Here is a 23,285-nt window from a genome sequence, read left to right as displayed (position 1 = left end):
TAATTATTTTAATTTATATGTATAGCGTTTTCTTTTTTACATCATTTATTACATTATATTTTATAATTATGCTGCTAAATATAAAAAAATATTTAGGGAATAAGGAAGGACCATTGACCAAACCATAAAACTAAAACATGATGAAACTCATTTAAACAAAATAATTTGTGTTCTTGTCAATTTTATTATTGATGTACCATTCCATCGAAACAAATAAAATAAAACATCAGGAATGTTTTATAGGGAGAAATTTAATTAAAAGAGGTAAAAAAAAAAATAGAACAAAACATTAATTAGACTTGAAAATATGAGATAAATTAAAGGTCAATTAAATTTTAAGTTCTTGTTAAAATTTAGATATTTTGAATTAAGTTTTATTAAAAAAAAACTCTTTTAATTACTCAAAAGTTCTATATTTTTTAATTGGTAATTTTTATAGGAAACGAGTGATCATAAGTGTTATGTTAATAAAAAATGTGTTGTTTATATTTATACAAAAACAATATATAGAAATTACAGGATAAAATAATAATCACGCACATATAATCTCTCTTATTAAGTTAGAGGAATGATATATTCACAAATTCACATTTTTATATAATTATATTATAACTTTCAATATTATTATTTTAATATTTTTTATATTATTTAATTTTAAATTTATCCTTTATTATATATATTTATTTCTAAACCTATTTCATAAAAAAAAATTATATCCCACTCTAAGAGTTAAATTATATATATGAAGAATCATTCTAGTTTTCAGCAACCCATTACATTGACTTTGCTATTCATTAAATCAAGAGTTAAATTTGCATGTCACGTAATGCTTCTAAGTTTTTTATGAATAATAATATATTTGTTTTTTTTAATTTGAAGTTATACTTGAGTCATAGAATCTAATATTTTGATTCTCTAAATTGAGTCCAAAGGAAAAAAAAAGGTGAAATTGAATAGTGTTATCCACTTTGCTTATCATCACTTGGAAGCAGAAATGCTCCTCTGTCACTCTCTTCATCTCCCAATACTATCTTCTTACTCACACAAATCAACCCGCGCTCCCAACACCAGCGGTTATATAAAGTTCCAAACCAGGTACCGCCAAAACCTCCAATACCTTCGAACTTTAACCATAATCGACCCCAAAACCAAACCGGAGGACCTCCCTCTCCCCACCGATGTCGACCACATCCTCCACACTCTCACCTTCCTCAAGTCGCGCTCCTTCTCCGACGCCGACATCCCCCGCCTCAACTACCTCACCCCTCAACTCTTCTCCACCGCCGTCCTCCCCTCCGACGTCGCCGCCGTGTTCTGCTTCCTGGCCGACGAAGTTCAGGCCACCGCGTCGGAGTCCCGCGAGCTCATCCTCCGATGCCCCAAGCTGCTCTTCTCCCACGTCGACCTCTGCCTCCGACCCACGCTCCAATTTCTCCGGCAGGTCCGCACACATGGATTTCGTTTTCTTATTTTGTTTTAAATTATATACATTTTTCTTGCATAAAAAAATGTGATTTTGTAACTTAATAATGTATATAATTCAATGTTTAAAGAATTACAGAGTGCTTTAAATTTAGTTGTGGGGTATTTTTATACTGTTAGTGATTAACCATCATCTTATATTATACTTTTTAAAAGTAACTACTAAAAATGTTGAAAGTATGATTGGATGTAATTATGTTAGGATTCAGTTTGAATGTATTATTCCCGTTTAGTTAGAAACTTTAAAGTAACTAATTATTATAAACAAATTACAATTTTATAGTAAATCATAATTTATAATTGAATCATAATATAAAAACTTTAACATTTTGATTTTATAATATATATATATATATATATTTTGTATATATTGTATATATTGAAGAAAATGTAATTTCATTATTGGAAATATTTTTTATCTCTATTTTTTTTTTTAATTTTGAAGCTAATATCCAACTTTTGAGATCAATTTTTGGTCTAATTTTTTTTAGTATATATAGTTTGTACACCTTTTCTATACAGAAATCAAAGTTTAGGTATTTAATAAATATAAAAAAATAATACTAATGTTTTAAAAGTTGGGACTAAACTAAAATTAAGAATTTTATGAAGAACTAAAAAGACAATAAAGTCATATTTGCTTGTTTTATTAAATATGTTTTCAATTATTTATTTATCATTTTCTTCTTCTAAATTAACATTTTGTTTTTTTTTTCATAAAGATAAAATGAAAAAATAACAATGAAATTAGTTTAAAATAATAATTTGATCTTAAGAACCCACTGTATTATTTTATAACGTGATATAGCTTGTTTATTCTGGGAAAAGACTGATATAGTTTGTTTAGTTTCATTTAGATTGGAATGCAGGGGCTGAAAAAGCCCACTTACGCACACCTGCTGAACACGCGGGTGCATAAGCTGCACGCGAAGGTTGAGTTCTTGCAGGAGTTGGGGTTTTCTTACGAGGAGGCACAAAAAGTATGTGTAAGGTTGCCGGCCATTTTCCGTTATGACGTGGAGAACAATCTATGGCCAAAGTACGTGTATCTTGTGAAGGAAATGGAGAGGGATTTGGAGGAGTTGAAGAAGTTTCCTCAGTACTTTGGGTTCAGTTTGAAGGAGAGGATTATGCCAAGGCACTTGCATTTGAAGGAGAGGGGTGTTAGGATTCCCTTGAACAGAATGTTGATGTGGGGTGATGAAAAGTTCTACAAGAAGTGGAAGTGATGCCATGCAATTGCTATATTTGCTCATATATAAATCATGCAGCACATTATTTTTAATGCTGAATATTCTAACATCTGATACTCTCCATTAGTAAGTAACAATTCTTAGGAGTAGAATGTATCTGTATCCCTCGCCTTGTCTCTGTTTTGCTTGCATATCAACAACATAGACTTGTGTGCAAGTCTGTGTGGGAAGGTAGACAAATTCTGGGTTGCCAACGTAATGCTTCAGGAGTCTGACCATGTCTGCCGCATTCTTCTTCGCTTGAGACTAAGTGAGATGTTCAAGTAATTTGGAAAGTAAATTTGACATGGTATGGTGCAATTTGACCTAATGAATGTTGGTTTCTTGGAAGCCAAAGGTTTATAGATGCCTGTTAACCTATGCAGTTTATAATTTCTTAGTTTGTTATTCTGATCCTCATTCATAGCGGTAACAACTTGTGTTATATTGTTCTAGCCATTACTTTAGTACATGCATTATGTACTTTTCTTGTAGCTTATATAAATGTATATTAATGAACTTGTATATTTGATCCTATCACAGTGTCAGAGCTTGATTAGTTTCTATTTGTGGTTACTGTTCATGAGCCAACATCTCCTTTGCGTATGATTGTTTTGTCAACACCATCACCCATCATCTTCTCATATTTAATAACAGAAAAACTTTCCAATACGAATTTTTTAATTTGGAAGCAAGTTGAGTGTGTGATAAAGATACACCATCTTTATCAATATGTTGTTAATCCTTTAATGCCTTGGAATGGTGATGCTCCCCACTGGATTTTGTTGAAGAAGTGAAGGATGTACAGCATCTGTCATTACTGGGCTATGCTGTTTGTCTGCTTTTTTGGTGGTTATCTATGCTGATTGCATTCCAATATTCACAACAAGCAGTGCTCCTTTTTGCAATATGTAAATGTTAATATCGGGGTTAGTTTCCAAGAACTAAGGTGTATGTTTAGCATATGGTCTAGTTGGTGGTATCCCTTTTTTGTGGGAATGTATGGTTGATTTGCTAAATTTTTGTAAGAAACTCATTCAAATTTCCTTTTCCTTATTTCTCTTTGGACTTTTTTTGACTCATGTAGCTAATTAAAACCCATGTGTAGGTCATGTTTACTCATATTCTTTAATTAATTTGTTACTCATATTCTTGCATGTGGTCAAATTGCTGAAACTTTTACAAAACATCTCTCTCTGTCTCTAGCTTAAATTTGTTTCTCATGTAACAAACTTAATGTTATTGATTGTTTTCAATACTATTAGGGTATATCAAGTTATAATTTTTTACTTTGTTACTGTGATCATTTGATAACTGTGAGAGCTTTCTGTTGTATTGTTTCTGTAATAACTTCAATACATGTATCATACACATTTTCTCAGCCTACATAAATATACGTTGATGAACTTCTTGTATAATTAAAATCAGTGACATAATTAAATATACCTGAGGACCAATGTCACTCGATTCTCTATATCAAACGTTTACTTATGTAAAACAGTGACATAAAAAAAATACAGGGATTAATATTGTATATGGGAATATAAAGGTGTGATAAAACCTTATTTTTCAACCATTTTTAATGAGGCAAGAGAGCACAACAAGGTTGTGTTAAGTTGTTGTAGATGGGAAATGTGTAAACAGCAGCAGCCCATCTAAGAAGGAGCCTAAGAAGTCCATAAGAAAGAAAAGAGGCCCAGTTTGATGAAAAGGGGAGAGACATTTTGGAGTTTGGAATAAATGATAAAAAAAATATTGTGATTCTTATCCTTGATAATAACACATAAAATAAAATAAAAAATATTATTATGTTTTCATAAGGAGTTTTAGAACTTTTTCATTAGTCCTTATTAAAAGAGTGTAGGCAGAAGTGTTTTGTAAGAAGTGATTGTGGTTGGGAAAGTTTGGTAAAGATAAAAAAGTGAGAGCAGTTGAGAGAAGATTCGAAAGGAAGTGAAAATGTGAAAATGAAGATGGAAAAAGGTGCTGGAGAGAATGGGACCCATGTTATATGTGATGCTTCACTCCATCATGATTAGATTTTGGAAGACTTTGAAAACGATCCAAGAGCCATAATTGCTGCATGGAATTCAGCAAAATATACACTATTCCATCATACCACTGCTTCTGCATTATCATTTTCTTCAAAACTTCTCTATTCCTAACCCTCCTTTTCGACTATTATTTATTACACTTTTGAACTTTATATTTTGAAATCATTACTTTTTGTGACCCTGTCGGTTTGCTTTATTCTTTCCTCTTACCATATCCTTTCTTCTTTTTCTCCAAACATTTTTAAGTGCTACAACCACCCTTCATCCCATATTTTATTCTCAATTTCACTCTTTCTATATCTTCTTTTTAACAAAAATAGTAATTAAACTTGTTAGTTACCTAAACCCTAAACGTCTTTACATAACATATATCAAACATGATATTTGTACTATGTTTGTAAGATAATCGGTGAAAGATATTTATGAGTGTTTAATTTTAAAAATATTTGTTAAGTTTCTAATTATTATAATATATTTTTAACACAATTTTAAAAATCAAATTTATTATATAAAATTTTATTTATTATGATTATAAAAATAAAAAATAAATTCTTTTGAACCAATTATGAAAAATATCTGCTAAAAACCACTTAAATATATTTATACACATAAATTTTTATTATTATTTTATATAATATAATATAAAAAAGATTCGTATTATTATATCCTACATTTAAAAATTATATTTTGTTTTCGTATAATCTATGATACATAAGTTAAGTTAGATTAACTTGTTAGTGATTAAAAAATATACTTCTTTCATTTTATTTAATTACTACGCTTAATCTGAGTATACTGATAAATAAATATGTATATAAGTTAATTATTAAAAATAAGAGTAATTTACAATAAATTAAAAATGATGATTAAGTAAAACCAAATTTTTTAAAATCCGACTGTTAAAAAGAAAAAAAAATATTTATGAAAAAAAATTGTAATAGGGAGAAATGAGGCCCATGAACATGATTGAGTATTCGGGTAGGTCACATTGTGCCAACGGATCAATGTTATCTATCCGTACGAACAAACCTCAGTCATTTCCATCTAATTATGGTCTAAATGATGATTTCAACATGATTCACTCTTTAATATCCAACTTTCACTCATCAAACACTGTGTTTAACTTTAATTTATTCACATAAACCAATTTAGGAGTATTTGTTATCTTATAACTCCATTTTTTTTAATTTGTTTAATACATTTGAAAGAATTTGTAGGTTTATTGTTTTATTATTTAATAGACATTTGCATGCCAAATTGGTGATATGATGGTATTTTTTGGGATAAAATTAACATTTATCAAGCAATTTTCTTATATAATTTTTTGACTTAATTGCATGTGGAGTCTTAAGGTATTAATTGTTATAAATAAAAGTTATAATATGTATAAGTTAAACCAGGATCGAATTCTCAAGTATTTTGCTCCTACTAAATAAATATTTATTAATATTAATAATGTTATTAGAAAATTAATCTTTAATTAAATTAATGACTAATTTATAATATAAAATAGATAATAACTAATATTATTAGTTATGATTTTTTAGAAATTATTTTAGATATTTTTATTATTAATATAAATTATTAAAAATATTAAATATAATATTTAACTCAATTAATATAATAATTAATTTTTTTTTTTTAAATTGACTGTTATTTATTTATTTTTATAGTGTAAATATATATATATATATATATATATATATATATATAAAAGTCAATGATAATTTTAATAGCGATTCAACTGCCAATTGTCTTTTTGGGTATATTACTGTTGGCATTATTATCCATGATATGCATGAATATTCCCTAAAAAGTTTGTCACATAATTTTTTATTTATTATATTTGAGTTTTAAACAAATAATTATGTGATGTGTAAATCATCGTTGAATCTAAAACGCTGCTTCTCGAAGCTTAGGTCTTTTTGCTTCTAGAAATTTTTAAGATGGTACATTTGGAGACGAGCTTTGTAAAAGAGTTAAAATATACATAAAATATCACTTTTAATTCATTTATTTATTGTTGATTAAAAAAATGTTGAATCTAAAATATTAACATTACAGTTTGAAGTTGTTGTCGGGTTCTAGAATTTGTCATTATTTTCTTTTCCACTGTTAATATTTATATTTAATAAAAAAAAATCAATGTTTTAATCCTTTTACCACTTAAGAAATGATCAAAATAAAAATTAAAACTTTCTTATTTATAAAGTTGTAATAATTTTAAATATAAAAGAGAGCAGCATGCAAAATTTAAATAATTATGAGAATCAAATTGATTTTTTTTTTGTAATTTTATATTTTGTATGCATACATATTTTTTCTTAATTGTTATTGTATATGTGAACACTTTAACAATTCATATATGTAAAAAATAAATAAAAAATGAAAACATCTCCATATATAGACATACACAGTGGACAATGAATGCACTTTATTAGAGTAAGAAAAACAAAACATGCATGTATGAAAGAATATATGAGGAGACAAAGAGAAAGTGAAAGAGATAGAGAGAACAAGTTGAAGGCAACAAACAATGCATAAATGTGAGAACATAGCTGTACGGGGTCCACTATATGGATAATACTTTTAAAACGTATCTTCATCAACTTCTGTGAGACACTGTTTGTTTCCAATTTTTAAGACCAAAAACTATTCAAATTTCTCATCAACTTTTCTCACCTCTACACAGAGAGAAACAAAAGTTACTTTTCCACACATGAATGTATCATTTTGTATTCTGTATATAATCCTATGAAGTTGTTGTACTCTTAAATTGTTGAGAAGATCTCGATAAAGATATTTTCATAGTATATAAGTATGTACAAACTTGATCTTATGTGTTAAAGATCTTACATCAGTTGTAGATAAGAACATTAATATATATCTGGGTGTAAATTTTACTTTATAAGATGTTGTTATAAGGTTAAGTTAGGTTTAAAATTAATTTCTTAGTATGATATCAGAGTCCTTTAAAATTTATCCTAATGAGAATTTATTGGGTTTATCAGACACCCACTATCGGAACCATTATAAATATATATTGTTTCACACACAAGTTGATAGTCTCCATGTAAGAATGATGTATTAAAGATCTCACATCAATTTAAAATAAAGACATTTATATCTTACACTTAATTGCAATGATCATAAATAAATTAGGTTAAGTTGATTTAGCAATGACATCATTACAAGAATATTTTTAACTTACCAATTGGGTTTAATCGATATTTGATTTAGAAATAGTTAAGATTTTGAAATAATTTGTTTCTCGTTTAATGTTAAAAGTATTCACATTTACATAAATTCAATACCCTACATAATAAGAATAGGATTTTACAGTTGAAACAAACTCCTTTGAGGCAATGAATTAAAAAGAAGAAAAAGAAAGAAAACCTAAATTAGAAGAGAAAGAAAAATGGTAGAGGTAATTGACATGGTGAAGGGGACATGAGTGACTCTTTTCAAGGGGCAAATAAAAGTAGATTAAGACAATAATGGAAAACAAAGAAACATTGGAAACAAAATTTTCAATTCTCTTCTCATACTTTCACGCATTCTTTTTTTCTAAGAATAACATTTTTTTTTCACTATAAACCATTGTTTTTATATTTTGTATTTTCATCACATATATAATTCATTTATTTGTCCGTGCAAAATTTATTATAAAAGTTTGTTATAGAAATAATATAGTAAGGGTGAATTGTCCTAATTTAATATTATATTTTTCTCTTAAAAATAATTGGGAGAATTAAATATATTGTTTAATTCGAATTGGAGAGGAATTCCATAATTTATATTGGGAATATATTTTTTTATGCTTTCAGAAATTATTGTTAAGATGATTTTTAAAGTAATTATCATAAAAACTAATAAATTTAATATACACCATGATGGAATGAAAATTATCGAAAAATTGTTACACATTAACAGCCTATTTTCTTAGTCTTCTCGTATCTTTTTCAGATTTGTTCTAAGCATTATGCGTGTAAATTGGGATAAGATTTGACATGTTTTGAAAGTTGCATTAATAATTAAAGTGAATTATGACATCTTTATACATATAGGTACGTAACAAACGAATACGGATATAAGCTATACATAAGAAAAAGTTATATACAAGAATTTTGAGTTTTTTTAATTGATTAAATAAGACATATATTTTGTTTTTTTAAAAAAATATTTTGTTATGATTATTTATTTTACAACTCAAGAATGGAGCATTTATGGTGGTGACTAACAGTGGCAATGATAGTCTTACGATTACATGTGGTGGTGAGATATTGCAGTGGTCGGGTTGTGGGTCACAATGGTGAATGAGAATCTTGGCAGTCCAGCACTGGTTTTCTTGTGCCTCTCTCATGGTAGCAATATGCAGAGGAGGAACACCAAAGAAGGAGAAGAACCACACAAAAATAAAACGTAAAAAATAAAATTTTACTTTTAACCTAAAAAAAAAAAACTTTCTTTCTAATTCATTACAAGAAAATCATGAAATAAAAACCAATTTTATAGATAAAAAATAATTAATTGTATGATAACTAAATTAAAAACCATTTTAGAGACTAAAAAAAAAATTTGATTTCTATTATTGTCAAATGGTTTCTAAACTGGTATCTAATTAGCAATCAAAGTTTTTGCTACCAGATTTAGAATCTAAATAATTGGTAGTTGAAACCTTGGTAGCTAATTAGATACCAATTTAAAAATTATTTAACAATAATAGAAACTAATTTAGAAACCAAACATTTTTTTAGTTTCTAAAATGGTCTCTAATTTAGTCACTATAGCAACTAATTATTTTTTTGTTTCTGAAATTAGTTTCTATTTCATAATTTTCTTGTGGTGACTTCAATTTAGAATATAATTGATATATTTACCGACTTAACCCAAATTGACAATCATGTATAACGGTATGTAAGATTCAATTGACGATCTTCCTAAATATTTAAGGTCAAACAAAAGACGTGATTTCATCTTCATTTGGATATGAGATGAATATTTTTAAATGTTTACATTTATTTCTAAAAAATTTATGAGAACGATCAAAATTTCTTAGATCCTTATTAATTGAACAGATTTATAAATATGTTAATTTCTATATCCATACTTAAAGTCAGATGAATCCAGACTAATAATAGTTTATTTAATATAATTTTTTAAACACTTAACTTGATTGTGAAATATTATTATAAAATTCATTTATGTCTCATAAAAGGTACTCAATGTATTCTTAACGAGCACTAACAAGGACATATAAATAGACAATGAGTTTCAAGGAGTAAACTATATATTTTATATTTATTATACTCGCTCCTCACCTCTTCTTACGATCGATTAACATCACAAATAGTTGTTTATACCGAAGTTGTTTCATCTTTCCCTCAAAAGTCGTTAGATTCGATTCTAGGTAAGAACAATATAAAAACTATACAATTTTATGGGGTTGTGATATGTTGACACTGTGAACAGGGAAAACACACGTCTCACACTTCAATACATTAATATTTTATTTATTTATTAATTCAAAATATTATTATATTATTATAAGTGTTTGTTAAATATATGTTGTTTACTGTAGATGATTCTCAATTTTATGTTGGTTCAATTGAGTCCACATGTGACCCATAGATGTGCACATAAGTGTGAATACACATACATGTACACATATGTATATATTACTTACTAAATAAATATATATAATACATAAAAATATGAAAAATACAATCTCTCTAACTTTGTTTGATCTTTCTATTATAAAATGATCATGTACTAAGAATTATCATAATTTAATAATTAATCCACATTACATGATATATATAATGTATTTATATATCAATAACACATGTAGATATGCAAGCACACAAATACATATTTCGACAAATATAAATAATAACACAACTTACATACAATTAGATGCACATGGATTGATTGAACACCCATTTTGTTTGAAGTGATGTTGATTCCTCATTTGAGTGAACTCATTTCGTTGAACAATAACATCTATAAGAGATAATTGGTACAACATTTCTCATTTGAGCCTCATTTCCTTGTTTACGTGATCATCATTCCTCTTGCTCATGTGTCACATAAGTGTTTAAATAAGGAGATTTGTTGTATGATCCAACAAGTTTAAAAAATATCATGCACCACGACTTTCTTAAACTTGAACAGCCACTTGTCATTTGAGTGAAACCACTTATTACATGATCCACTAAATTAGTGAAATATCATGCATTGTTGTTATATTTTAACACTTGACCACTTATCATTTATAAGTGATGAAAATCCCATAAAGATAAAAATTACCTTGATATCTCTGGTTTAAATTTTAAATCATAACTTAAAACAATTGTATCCATTACACTATATTTTTACTATCCACATTGTTCAAACTAATATTACTTTCATATTTTTAATTCCATATAAAAAAAAAGGGATTAAACCAATTGTAGAAAATTGTAAGCTTATTCCGCCGATGAAAATTTCAATCAACAACTTGATCAAATATAATGTTTCTCCTTAGGAATATGATATGTTATAATTTACATTTTTAGAAAAATATATAAAAATAGTTTTAAAAGGATGATTTTTTTAAATATATAGATTTTTTTCATTCTTTATTAATTAAATATTATAGTTATGAGATCAGGTCTCACATTTACACTCTTTTTTTTTTCTTACACTGTTATATATTTTAATTATTCTCAATTTCCTATCTATAACCTTCGACATTTTTGGCATCGAAGGAATTTGTTTATGTACCCCTCCCACTCATTGTTCTTTAGACTTTTATGTCTATTTCAGTTCTCTTTACAAGTATGTACTCTTCATAATTGATATTGGGAAAATATTCTCTTTTCTTTTATGTATAATATTTTATACATATTTTTATTAAAAAAATATTAAATTTCTTCTACCAATACAATTTTATTGGATTGGATTAGGCATATTGCAGAACATATTCAGGAAAGATTATTAATACTGATTTTAATTGTTTTAAAAAAATTATTTGGAATTTTAATAGAATGTTTGAAACAATGGCTAGAATTTGTAAGAAATCTGAAAAATAAACCATTCTTTTGAATCTGAAAACTTGCAATTTATAACTATTTTCCAACAATTAGGAAGAGTGTGGCAAAAGAAGATATAGATGTAGTATGTGTCCAAGAGAGTAAAAAAGATACAGTAAATTCTGGAAAATGCTATGGAATATGGGGTATTAATAATGTTGATTGGAAACGGTCCTAGGACATTGTAAAGGAGGGTGTAATGAGAGTTGTAAATAATTACCATAACTTTGGAAAACGGCCTAAAAGTATGAATGCATTGTTCATAAACCTAATACCTAAAGTAGACAATCTACAAAAGTTGGACGAATATAGGTCGATTTTTTTAGTGGGGAGTGTATACAAAATTATATCTAAAACCTTAGGTTGAAAAAGTTCTACATAAGATTATTGATAAATCTTCTGAGGTTTATTAGACAAGGTTGTGGTAGCAAATGAAGTGATGGATGTAGTAAAGAGATACAAAGGAGAAATGCAAAATAGTTAAAAATAGATTTTGACAAAACAGGATAGATTGATTTTTTTAACCCGCTGACCCGCATTAGCCCGTCCCGCATAACTTGCGGCCCACACGGACTAGCAGTGGAGCCTAATAACTTGCTTAAAATCGGTTAAAAATTCTAGATGCAGGGTGTCCAATTTTTAAGAGCTTTTTATATACATGACAACTTTCACTTGATCTTAGTGCATTTGCTAGGAGAGTGATGTTTGCTTGCAAGAGAGATATGCACATTGAGACAATAAATACTGATTGAAGCTAGGGTGAGGACAACACATTAATCTCATAACTGGTGTGGTGGATCTGAAATCAAGTAGCAGGTAACAAGTCTAAAACATCTCTAAATAGAGTTGTAAGCAAGACAGCTAAAACAACCTTTTTACAAGGAATCCACGTAAGTATTTTTTTTGTTTATGTCGTGCTTATAGAATGTGGTCGATTAGCATGTATTACAAAATATATTGGTGGTCAAGATCTTATCTCTACTAGACGAGTTGAGTCTTTATACTGTAATGATGTTTTTTGTTTGGATGACAATGTTTAGGTTCTTAAGTTTGGCATGTGAAGGATGTCAACTATTTAATTGACTGGTAGAACTTTATTAGGTTTTTGTAAAAAAGTTTAAGCACTACTAATATTTTTTACTAATAAAAATAATAATAATCTGAAAGAATCTTTTTATATGAAAAAATTATCGCAAAGAACCTTCTCTAGAAACAATCTGATGAAAACTTAAACTATTTTTTAAGGAAAAACTTCCATATTTATAAAACATATAGTCTAAAACATAATTAACTTTGATTAAATGATTAGCAGGCCAAAATCAGCTAGATTTTTTCATTGATAACCCTTCTTTCCCCACTATAAGAACCATTAAAAAAAAACAAACTAAAAGTCATCCCTATAACACAGTTATTTCCTCCAAATAGTGAAATAAAAGTTGTTTAAAGTAATGACCTTGCATAATATGAGTTTAACTTGTAGATAAATTCCCCAGTTGGATGCTCAATTCAAACTCATTTTATTGAAAATATAACACTATAACCATTCAACATAAAATATTCTGGTTGAAGGAAATTTTTTCTACTTTAGTTTCTGTGATCAATTTTATTTTTTCTTCAGCAATATAAAATGTCACATTCTACACATATTTATTACTTTATAGCAATTTCTTTTACTAGAATGTTTCGTGGTTGCCTTTTGTGTCAATCATGTAATTGAAATCTTAGGTGGAAAGATGTTGCCGACCAATTGACATTTGACAAATTTAATCTTTCAGTCAAGTAAATGACAACATTTACCGAAAAGAGAACAGAATAGGAAGAGAATGCAACAGTGTTGGTCTTTTTCTTCTTCTACATTTTTATTAGAAAAAAAAAATCACCTCATTAGATATTTGCTAAAATAATTCTTACCCAAGCTAGGAATGCATACGAATTAAAATAATTTATTCTGAGTCATTGAATATTTAATTGAACTTGTATTTTAGTGTTTTTGGCTTATATAAATAACATCATCATATGTTTAGACTTTGAGTTTAGGTTTATAAGGTCTATGATAATTGTTATGAGTGTGCACTTTTTTTCTTTTTTCTTTTATAATTGAATCGAATGTTATTGATAAGAATAAGAATAAGAATATAAGGAGTGTGCATTTGATTCGGAGACCTCACATATGTATGATTTCAGGTGCAGACTGAATAAATAATGAAAAGTAATATATATATATATATATATATATATATATATATATATATATATATATATATATATCCTTTTTTAAACAATCAATGTTAAAATAAAACTAAATATGAATATTTTACATGTATGTAAAAATATAAAAAAAAACTTGAATTATCAATATATTTTTTCTATTTTTTTCACTTAAAAGTTAAATTTAATATTAACTAATATTAAAGGTAAGATATAAAGTACTATAATAAATAAAAATAAACAATGTATAAATAAAAATATTTACATACATACTCATTACTTTAAAGATTTAGATAAAAGCATTCTCTTGATTTCATATATGAATTTGTTTATGAGATGAGCAAATTAAGAACACACAACTAACTTAAGTTATGTAAAAAAGAAAAAAAATCATTTAAATATTGTGCAATATTATTAGTTGTTTAACAATTTTTTTTTTAATTTCTTAAGATATATATAGTATATGTACACTAAAAAAATTATTAAATAAAAACTAATTTTAAAAATAAAAAATAACTAGTCATTTTGAGACTAAATTATTGATAAATAAAAAAATTTAAATTAATTTTTAAATAAGTATCTAATCAGATAAATAACTAAAAATTAATAACTAATTAAATACTATTTAACTAATTAAATACCAATTTTAAAATCCATTTATAAATTTAGAAACTACTTCATATATATATATATATATATAATTATTTATGAATTAAATAAGATAAGAGATTGGTAATATGATTTCCCTCATGGACGATAATTGAGAGAAAGTCCCTTGAGAAAAAGACTTGTGTGGGACAATGTAGGTGTATTTTAGGAGGGAGTGTGTGCGTAGAATACTAGAATAGACTAGACTACCTTAAAGAAAAGGGAAGGAATAATTTCCATAGTAGCAGTTGACCAAGTACAAAACCCTTGTCCTGCTCTGCTGAATTACCCTTAATTCCCGTGTTCTTTCCAATCACTTGGCATAGGATTTGAGGTATTATACGAGAAGAAGAGCTATAGTTAGCTATCTACCTAGGAAGCACACGAACCAAAACACCAGTTCGAGACCAAATTCAAATTGAAACCATATATGGAAGGAGAGAGAGGTGGTGCTCCCAATTATGAGCTTCAAGTTTCATTCACCAACACCCCACAAGCCATACACGAATTGGGTTTTGTTCAGTATGAAGAAAACCAGGTCCTTGGCTTCTTATCACCCTCTTCACAATCTCAATCTTCTCACCTCTCTCAATCCTTAAATACTGATGTAGTTGTTAATACTACCACTACAACTGCAGCAACCATCGGATTCATGAATCACACTCCACTTGTCACCAAAACTTGGAATAACGACCAGGTGCTTATTCACTTTCACCACTACTTTGCAAAATTAATCTCCTTCATTCAAAATCAACCTCTCTAATCTTCACCCTTATATAATAATTCTCTTTTCTCTTCTATGTCCTTATCGATCTTAATTAGGGTATTTTTATTATTATTCCATCTTGTAAGAAGGATTTTTTGCTTATGGTATTTCAGGTGGGAACTCTGGATCCAAAGGCTGCAGATGAAGAAAACTGCACTGAAAATGCTAGTGAAGGCAACAACAACGTTTGGTATATATCCTTCTTCCTATTATAGCTTCAATTTCCTTTCTCTCTCTCTCTCTCCAAGTGCATGCACGTAGATATTTGTTTATATTCCAGTTAAAGAGATATATTTCTTCAGGCATCAGATCAAATTGTAAAGGTCTCCAATCTTTATAGGAAAGCGATTGATTGCTTATTTGTCTGGATTCAAGGTTTTAAAAAGCACTTCCAATTCGTGATTTTTTTCCAACATCAACATTTTTTGAGTTTTTGTGATTATTTTCACCACTATTTGGGACTGTGTGACGCATTTTACCCACAATTAGTTTTAGTTTATGTGATCACATTATGTATTTATCTACAATTTTCTGTGACATCAAGAACTGAAATGAAACCACAAAGTGCAGATAAACTTGTTGAATCTCGAATACACTTCTGATATTTGATTTCACATGTTTATTCTCTCTCAAACAGATCACTTGTCCATTTTCTCTTATTGCTATATTATTTTAAATGTTTCTTTGGATTCAAGAGACGTGATTAAAGGTAATGAAGAATATTCTGAATCATGTTAATTACGTTATATATATTGTGTGTTGTGGTAGGTGGAGGAGCGCAGCAGCTACAGAGAAGAACAAGGTGAAGATAAGGAGAAAACTTAGAGAACCAAGGTTTTGTTTCCAAACAAGAAGCGATGTAGATGTGCTTGATGATGGTTACAAATGGAGGAAATATGGCCAGAAAGTTGTCAAGAACAGCCTTCATCCGAGGTAATATTCAAAGCTTGATTAATTATTTGCTCAAAACAGATATTTTATTTTATTTTAAGGACCATAATGAGTGATGTTCATATCACGTGCAAGTTCAATTTTTTCTTAATAAAATGATTCATTTGGTATATGTTTGCAAAACTGAATTTAAAGCAGCACTTGATTTTGGATAAAAGGAAGCCATAATAACTAGGATTTGAACTGTGCTCAACTACCCAATGAAATGAGCTTCATTGAATATAATAAGTAGAAGATATTGAAGATGTGGGAGAAATGAAAATAAAAGTTTTGGTGTGTGAAACTGTCTATGAACAGAAGTGTTTGTGGTTGAGTACACTGGCAATATCACAGGCATTATACCCGGGGGAATGAAGGTAAAATGTCTTTTTCTGGAAAAAGTGTGTCGGTAGTGAATAATTTAATCAAATCCTGATCACAAGTCACAAGATTTATTGGCATCATTCATCTTAGACTTTTGTTTTTGAGAAACAAATGGATGCTGGAAAATACTGCATAAAATGGTGAAGAGAATAATACATGGTTGATGAATATTAATTGAGAGCAGGTTTAACTTGAAGTCAAATATTGAAAGGGAAGGGAGAAAATAGGTATAGATATATAATCAGTTGTAATATTTGGTGGGCTATTATTAGAGTTTTGACCATAAGATGCACTATAGGGTCCCCTCTTTCGTACTCTATTTCAAAACCATCCATTTTGTCCTGGTATTTCTATGACAAAAGTTCTCTACATTTTCATCCATCTCTGTAAAAGGCTGTAGTTCAACTTAAACTTTTTCCTTGCAACTCAATTATTTATATTGCATACTTCTTCTTTAGTTTGCTTTATATTTCATTACATCATACCATTATATTTTATTACTTTAGTTTAACTAATTTATTGATTCCATGCATGGAGCTTTTTTGGTTTAAATGGAGTAATAACACCTTCCAAAATTTTATGTGAAAACATATGACTTATATCACAAGGTTACTGCTATAAGAGAAAGTATCAGCAACTGGGTTTCGGATCATCGTTTTTTTTTACTAATTTGATACCATTTAAGTTTTATATGTGGCAATGAAGTTTTAATTAGACACTGATCATAGTTGACAAAATATATATGATAGAATATGTTGAGTGATATATAGGACAAAAAGTTGATAAAGCACAATACATCTATTTTTCAGCTACATTATCATGAAAGGTTTTACAAAGTTTTATCTTGTATGAAAAAAAGGGGGGAAATAGTTATTGGCATGTGTGTCAAAGCTACTACAGGCAAAAGCTAATAGTTGAGTAAGTTAGTTGTGCATGAGGAGCAAGTTGCTTCCAACATTACTCATAATAAACTTAAAAGAAGAAGTAAGCACCCATAGCATACCAGTTGAAACATAATTTTTTATTGGCAAAAAATAAAATAAATAAATAAATAAAATATTTCATAAAAATATTCTAAATCGTATACTTTAATGTATCATAATTATATAATTGTAAAAGTTTTAGTCTCCTTTACCCAAACAACATCCACCAAAACTATCTGACAAACATAAAATTATCATGTTACAAATATAAACTTGAGAAAGCAAAAACTTCCTGAATTAACAGTGGTACAAAAAATTTTATGAAGAAAATTATCCAATCTTTTCGTCTGGTACATAACTCTTCCATTCCGAATGCCAATAGAAACATATAATGAGATCTTTGTAAAATGTTGAGAACATTGGAGACATGCTAGGATTTGATAAGGTAAATAGATCATACATGTATTAAACAAGCTTTATTAATCTAGGTTATTACTTTGATTAACAAGCCATTGTTCAAACAGATTGAATAGTATAACTGTGATATATCTTGGATTTTTTTTAATAATATATTAATAAAAGAATATATGAAGTACTTTAATCTTTTACATAAATCCATAAACAAAATATACAATAAAAAGATGTATTTTACTTTATAATTAGATATGAATACCATCTCCCCGAAAGAACCTAATATAAATCGTAACATGACCTTGAATAGGTTTTACATAATTTTGAGATTGGTTAGTTGTTTAACCAATCCAATATGATTTAATAATCAATACAGCTAAGAGTCATGATGTTAATTAATATCTCAAATTTTTGTTACGAATGTGTATTGATTTCTCAAATTCAATGACACTGGATAATGAACATATATATTGTCTTAAGGAAGAAAATGGTTCAAAACTTGCAAGTTAAACAGCTACTTGTGATTTCTTCTCGTGTTAGTGTGTTTTAGAAAATTTCCTTCTTTCTATAGGTTTAGTTTTGTATTTGGCACTCTAAAAAATCCTCATTTAATAATTTTTTTAGAAACCCAAACACTGTCATTGCTTTACATATTTGTAACAAGCATATTTGACCCAAAAGATAAAAAAAAAATTGTGTACTTAATTAATGTTGCGTGCATGGGAAGAAACAGTTAAAGTAGTTTTCGTGGAGGTACTTGTGAATGCAAATGGTGGCCAAAGTGGCATCTATGTAAATCCAATATCCTTAAACTAAAAAGCAAGATATCAGATATCAGAAGATTGCACTTAAAGATATGTACTTAGAAGTGCAATTAGGAAGATGGAAAACCTGATATGACTTCAGGAATAAAGGTTCATGGAACTGGAATTACCAGAAATATATTTTCTAATATCATGATTTGAGACACGACATTAACATATATTGTTTAACAAACAATAATTAACATCATAAAGTGATGTAGTACCAACCTTGAAAACCATTTTTATTGAAAATAATTAAAATAGAGGAACTATACTGGTGTGGAAACATTATAGTTTGTTTCTCGACAAAGGAACTATATATATATATATATATATATATATATATATATATATATATATATATATATATATATAACATAATCCATATATATATCAATTATATGTCTGTGATATGTATTTTTTGAAGTGACAGGTTTAATCAACCATAGGAATTTATGTTATCCTTAGAAAAATCTTATGTAAAACTTTCTCATCATATTACGAGTTGCGTCAAGTTTTTTTAATAAAAAAAATAGATATATTATGGGATTGGCAACTAGTTTAGAATTTAGATTTTTTTTTTCACACATATAACATATAGAATAATATTTAATGTATTTTGATGTTTTTTAGTCGAATTTATTATATGAAACCGACAAGATTTATTAGCATTTTCAACCAATAAAAAACAATGTTCTATATGTTTCTTTATTAATAGTTTAGTGATTCAAATTTTACGCCGACATTTGGAAATTGATTTTTTTTATTAGTTCGAACTAACTCATTGAACAAATACAGAGAATATAAAGAAAATATTTAAATTCAATTCTAATGAACTTCATTACTGATTCATCATTAATTTATGGTTACTAAAATGCTTGCTGTATATGTATCTGAATTTATTCTTAATGAAATATGATTATAAAAAATTAAATGGAAAGAGTTGAATATTTAAAACATAATATGACTTTACATTTTTTAATAATTAAATGTTATACCTTTTGTTTTATTGTACATTACTTTAAAATGATACCATGGTTGGATTAATTTAAAATATTATACATATGTTGGATTAAATTGAAAATCGATTTAATTATATAATTCGTTAATAAACCTGTGGAGAATTTGCACTGAACTGCTTTTATTTATAAAATCGTTATAATTAATTCAATTAGGATTAATTGCATTGAATCTGTATTAGGTTATGCTTATCAAATTAGACTCTTATTAATTATACTATATTTTAACAATACTAGTTTTTTTTTAAGATAATTTAAATTTTCATTGAGAGAAATGAGCATGTTTTGACGAGTTTTTAACATAAATATCTCAGAAATACATGTAAAAGACTAAATAATTATACCATATATCTTACTTAATGTCTTCCATTAGCATTAAATTATATAAATATCTAAAACCCACATTTAAATGTGAATTAACTACATCATTCTCCCTTGTACATGGGGTAGAATCATAAATATGTCAAGAAACGTAAATTTTTTCGATTTAAAATTATATAAAATTTAAAGTTTATACATTTTTAGTATTATGTTTTTATGTTATCAATTAGCTATATAACCTATTAAGTATGACTTTTTGAATAAGTTTTAACAGAATTAATATTTTTTCAAAATATATAGCAACCTATAACTAATTAGATGATGGTTTCAAGTTACTTTTATATATTAATATATTTTCATTAAATCCATTTATATGTTTCATATATTTATTATCTCATATAATATGATAAGACAAGTCAATTAGTTTTTAATAGAGACTTAATTGTTTTCAAATCTATAATTAATACTTGTTTTCAGATATAATTAAATACTTAATTTTTAAAATGTATAATTATTACTTATTTTCAGAATATGATATTGACAGGCTACCTAACCATATTTGTATAAAAGAAAATAAAATAAGTAGGTTCCTTCAACAATAAGAATGTCGCATTTAATATACTTATTTTTATTTTTGTGTTTTATAATTTCTCACACATTCGACACAAGGCTACAAATTTCTCTTTGGTAGAAATCAAATGCATTATTGAGACTTAATTTTTAAAAATTAAATTTTTTTAATTACTAATTATAAAAATATTTAATTTTTGTATCTTTGAAACATATTTAATATAAATTTTATTTAATTGCTTACTATATATTAAAGGGGTTATTTATATTATGAAAAATATTTGGTAGGGACTAAAACAAATACTTGTTATGACCAATCTATATATTATTAATATGCACCTTTTTATTCTATCAATAACAAATTATTAATGTATGATAGATCTGTAAGTTTTTCAATAATAAATTCTGTAAAAAAATTGATTTCTAGTTAATTGTGACATGCATATTATAAACTATCATAGGAGTTTTCTAATGTAATGAGTGGACTGATAAAACTTAGTTTTAACCACTTTTTTTTTCTAAGGATTTCTCAAATACTCTAATTTATTTATTAATTTTTTCAATAAAAAAGAAACATACAATAACCTTGTTTTAGATGTAATTTATAATGAGAAAATTTTGGTGTAAGATAAAAATAACAGTACTATCTATCTAGTGGATTTTATGTTTAACTCAAACTAGATCATGAGGTGAGGTTTGTACCACTTATATATAATGAATTGTCTTCATCTCTAATGGATTGTGAGATCTCCAACACCGTCTTACTTAAAGCAATTTCATTTTTTAAGTAACTGTTTAATGACAAACAAAGACAACATGCATATTTCTCAAGTCTCTTTACAAAGACGCTGTGTAAATGATTGCTAAGTTTTAAAGGAAGCACAACATAAAACACTAACCAATCATAGAATATATCTCAAATTTCAGCAGCGAACATATATAGTCTGTACAATGTTGTTATGAACTTATATCAGAGTTCAGTTTAAAAAAAAAATTAACTATGACAGTAAGATTAAAACATATGATTTCATGCAAATAATCATACCCTAGTGGGCAGAGGTAAGACTGGTTTTATTGTTAGACAAAACTTAAATCATTAGTTTTTTTTGTATAATTAAAATCAGAATTTTACTTGGATATATTCTAAGTAGTAGAGGTTAATCCAAACAAAACAGCAAGAAATGAAAAATAACACCAAAACCAAAAGGCCTAATCCAAGTTTTTATCCTTCTTATATAGTTCTCTATTAAGATTAACCTTGCTAATTAATAGAAATGTAATGAACACAGACCAGCTACAACTTGTACTCAGTTTCTGTCATGCACATCAAGAATTTACAAGTAAGATGACAATAATTAAAGGATTAATTTGGCACAGAAACATGATAAAAAAGTTATATATATATCTCTGGAGTTTCTGAGCTATTTGTTTTGGATATTGCAGAAGTTATTACCGTTGCACCCACAACAACTGCAGGGTGAAGAAGAGGGTTGAACGACTCTCAGAAGATTGTCGTATGGTGATAACCACCTACGAAGGTAGACACAATCACTCTCCTTGCGAGGACTCAAATTCATCGGAGCATGAATGCTTTACCTCTTTCTAGTAGGTCAATGTCGGTCCTTAGGTTACGATCATCTACGTGTATTTATCAACTTAATTAAGCCACTTTCATTCATATATATATATGTTGCCATGTACTTGTCACAGAGTTCAATGTTCTTCAAAGTTGAAAGCTATGTGTGTATACTTATTACAACGCTCCTTACATTTCTTTCTCCATATTTTTCCTGCTTGGAGGGAACCAATACCCCCATCAAAAATATTGCTTGGTTCATATTTACGGAACATTTTTTTGTCAATATATATAGATTTATTATTATTCTTTTGTAGGAATGTCATGAACTTACTGTATCTTGATTTTTGCAGTACAGGTACACTATAACTGATACCATTTGAAGGATATAATACTGTTCCTGCTAAAAAAGTAACAGATGAAACATGCATATATATATATATATATATATATATATATATATATATATATATATATATATATATATATGTATGTATCTGTTTAGTTTTGTTTAAGGGATACATATTATAAGGACAGAAAGTATTAATATATATGGGTTCGTCTAATATTTTCTATACTAAATAGTATTATACAAGAACTAATCTATTAAGATAGTGTAACGACTTAAGTATCACATTAAAGTTCTTAATCTACTCAATGCGTGTGATACTAATCAGCATCTTGTTTAGCTAACAACAAGAGATTTCATTTTCGTTTCCCACAGTTTCACCATTTTAGTGTCTAACAACTTAAACTTGTAAAGTAAGAGTATTGTTGGAATGCATGGGAATGTTGTTTCACAGGAATCACTTGTTCTATATATCCGTTTATTAGAGGAAGGGACGTGGATTGTGCATGCATTACGTAAAGACAATAATATAATTG

The 23,285-nt window shown here is 27.5% G+C and overlaps 2 protein-coding genes across 2 annotated transcripts; both read left to right on the top strand.

Moving 5' to 3' along the window:
- The first annotated feature begins 919 nt into the window (after positions 1 to 919).
- Positions 920 to 3,249, top strand: LOC137826489 (Mitochondrial transcription termination factor family protein). The gene is made up of 2 exons (XM_068632465.2): positions 920 to 1,441; positions 2,340 to 3,249. The coding sequence occupies exons 1-2, from the start codon at positions 995 to 997 to the stop codon at positions 2,709 to 2,711; spliced, it is 819 nt and encodes a 272-aa protein (XP_068488566.1). The 5' UTR covers positions 920 to 994; the 3' UTR covers positions 2,712 to 3,249.
- Positions 3,250 to 14,943: 11,694 nt separating this feature from the next.
- On the top strand, positions 14,944 to 22,708 carry LOC137826977 (putative WRKY transcription factor 12). The gene is made up of 4 exons (XM_068633147.2): positions 14,944 to 15,394; positions 15,577 to 15,653; positions 16,232 to 16,396; positions 22,268 to 22,708. Exons 1-4 carry the CDS (start codon positions 15,128 to 15,130, stop codon positions 22,428 to 22,430), a joined length of 672 nt encoding a protein of 223 aa, XP_068489248.1. The 5' UTR covers positions 14,944 to 15,127; the 3' UTR covers positions 22,431 to 22,708.
- The last annotated feature ends 577 nt before the right edge of the window (positions 22,709 to 23,285 follow it).

Source organism: Phaseolus vulgaris, chromosome 8 (assembly GCF_051622355.1).
Source record: "Phaseolus vulgaris cultivar YP4 chromosome 8, ASM5162235v1, whole genome shotgun sequence".
Taxonomy (NCBI): Eukaryota; Viridiplantae; Streptophyta; class Magnoliopsida; order Fabales; family Fabaceae; genus Phaseolus; species Phaseolus vulgaris.
The sequence above is the reverse complement of the archived record's forward strand: the minus strand, read 5'-3'. Positions and strand labels throughout refer to the sequence as shown.

What these genes read in the sequence shown, in the direction of transcription:
- LOC137826489 (XM_068632465.2), top strand. Translation starts at nt 995, where the DNA reads ATGCTCCTCTGTCACTCTCTTCATCTCCCAATACTATCTTCTTACTCA. An exon ending in CGCTCCAATTTCTCCGGCAG is followed by an intron (nt 1,442 to 2,339) that starts GTCCGCACACAT and finishes AGTTTCATTTAG; the next exon opens with ATTGGAATGCAGGGGCTGAA.
- LOC137826977 (XM_068633147.2), top strand. Translation starts at nt 15,128, where the DNA reads ATGGAAGGAGAGAGAGGTGGTGCTCCCAATTATGAGCTTCAAGTTTCA. An exon ending in AAACTTGGAATAACGACCAG is followed by an intron (nt 15,395 to 15,576) that starts GTGCTTATTCAC and finishes ATGGTATTTCAG; the next exon opens with GTGGGAACTCTGGATCCAAA. An exon ending in GAAGGCAACAACAACGTTTG is followed by an intron (nt 15,654 to 16,231) that starts GTATATATCCTT and finishes GTGTTGTGGTAG; the next exon opens with GTGGAGGAGCGCAGCAGCTA.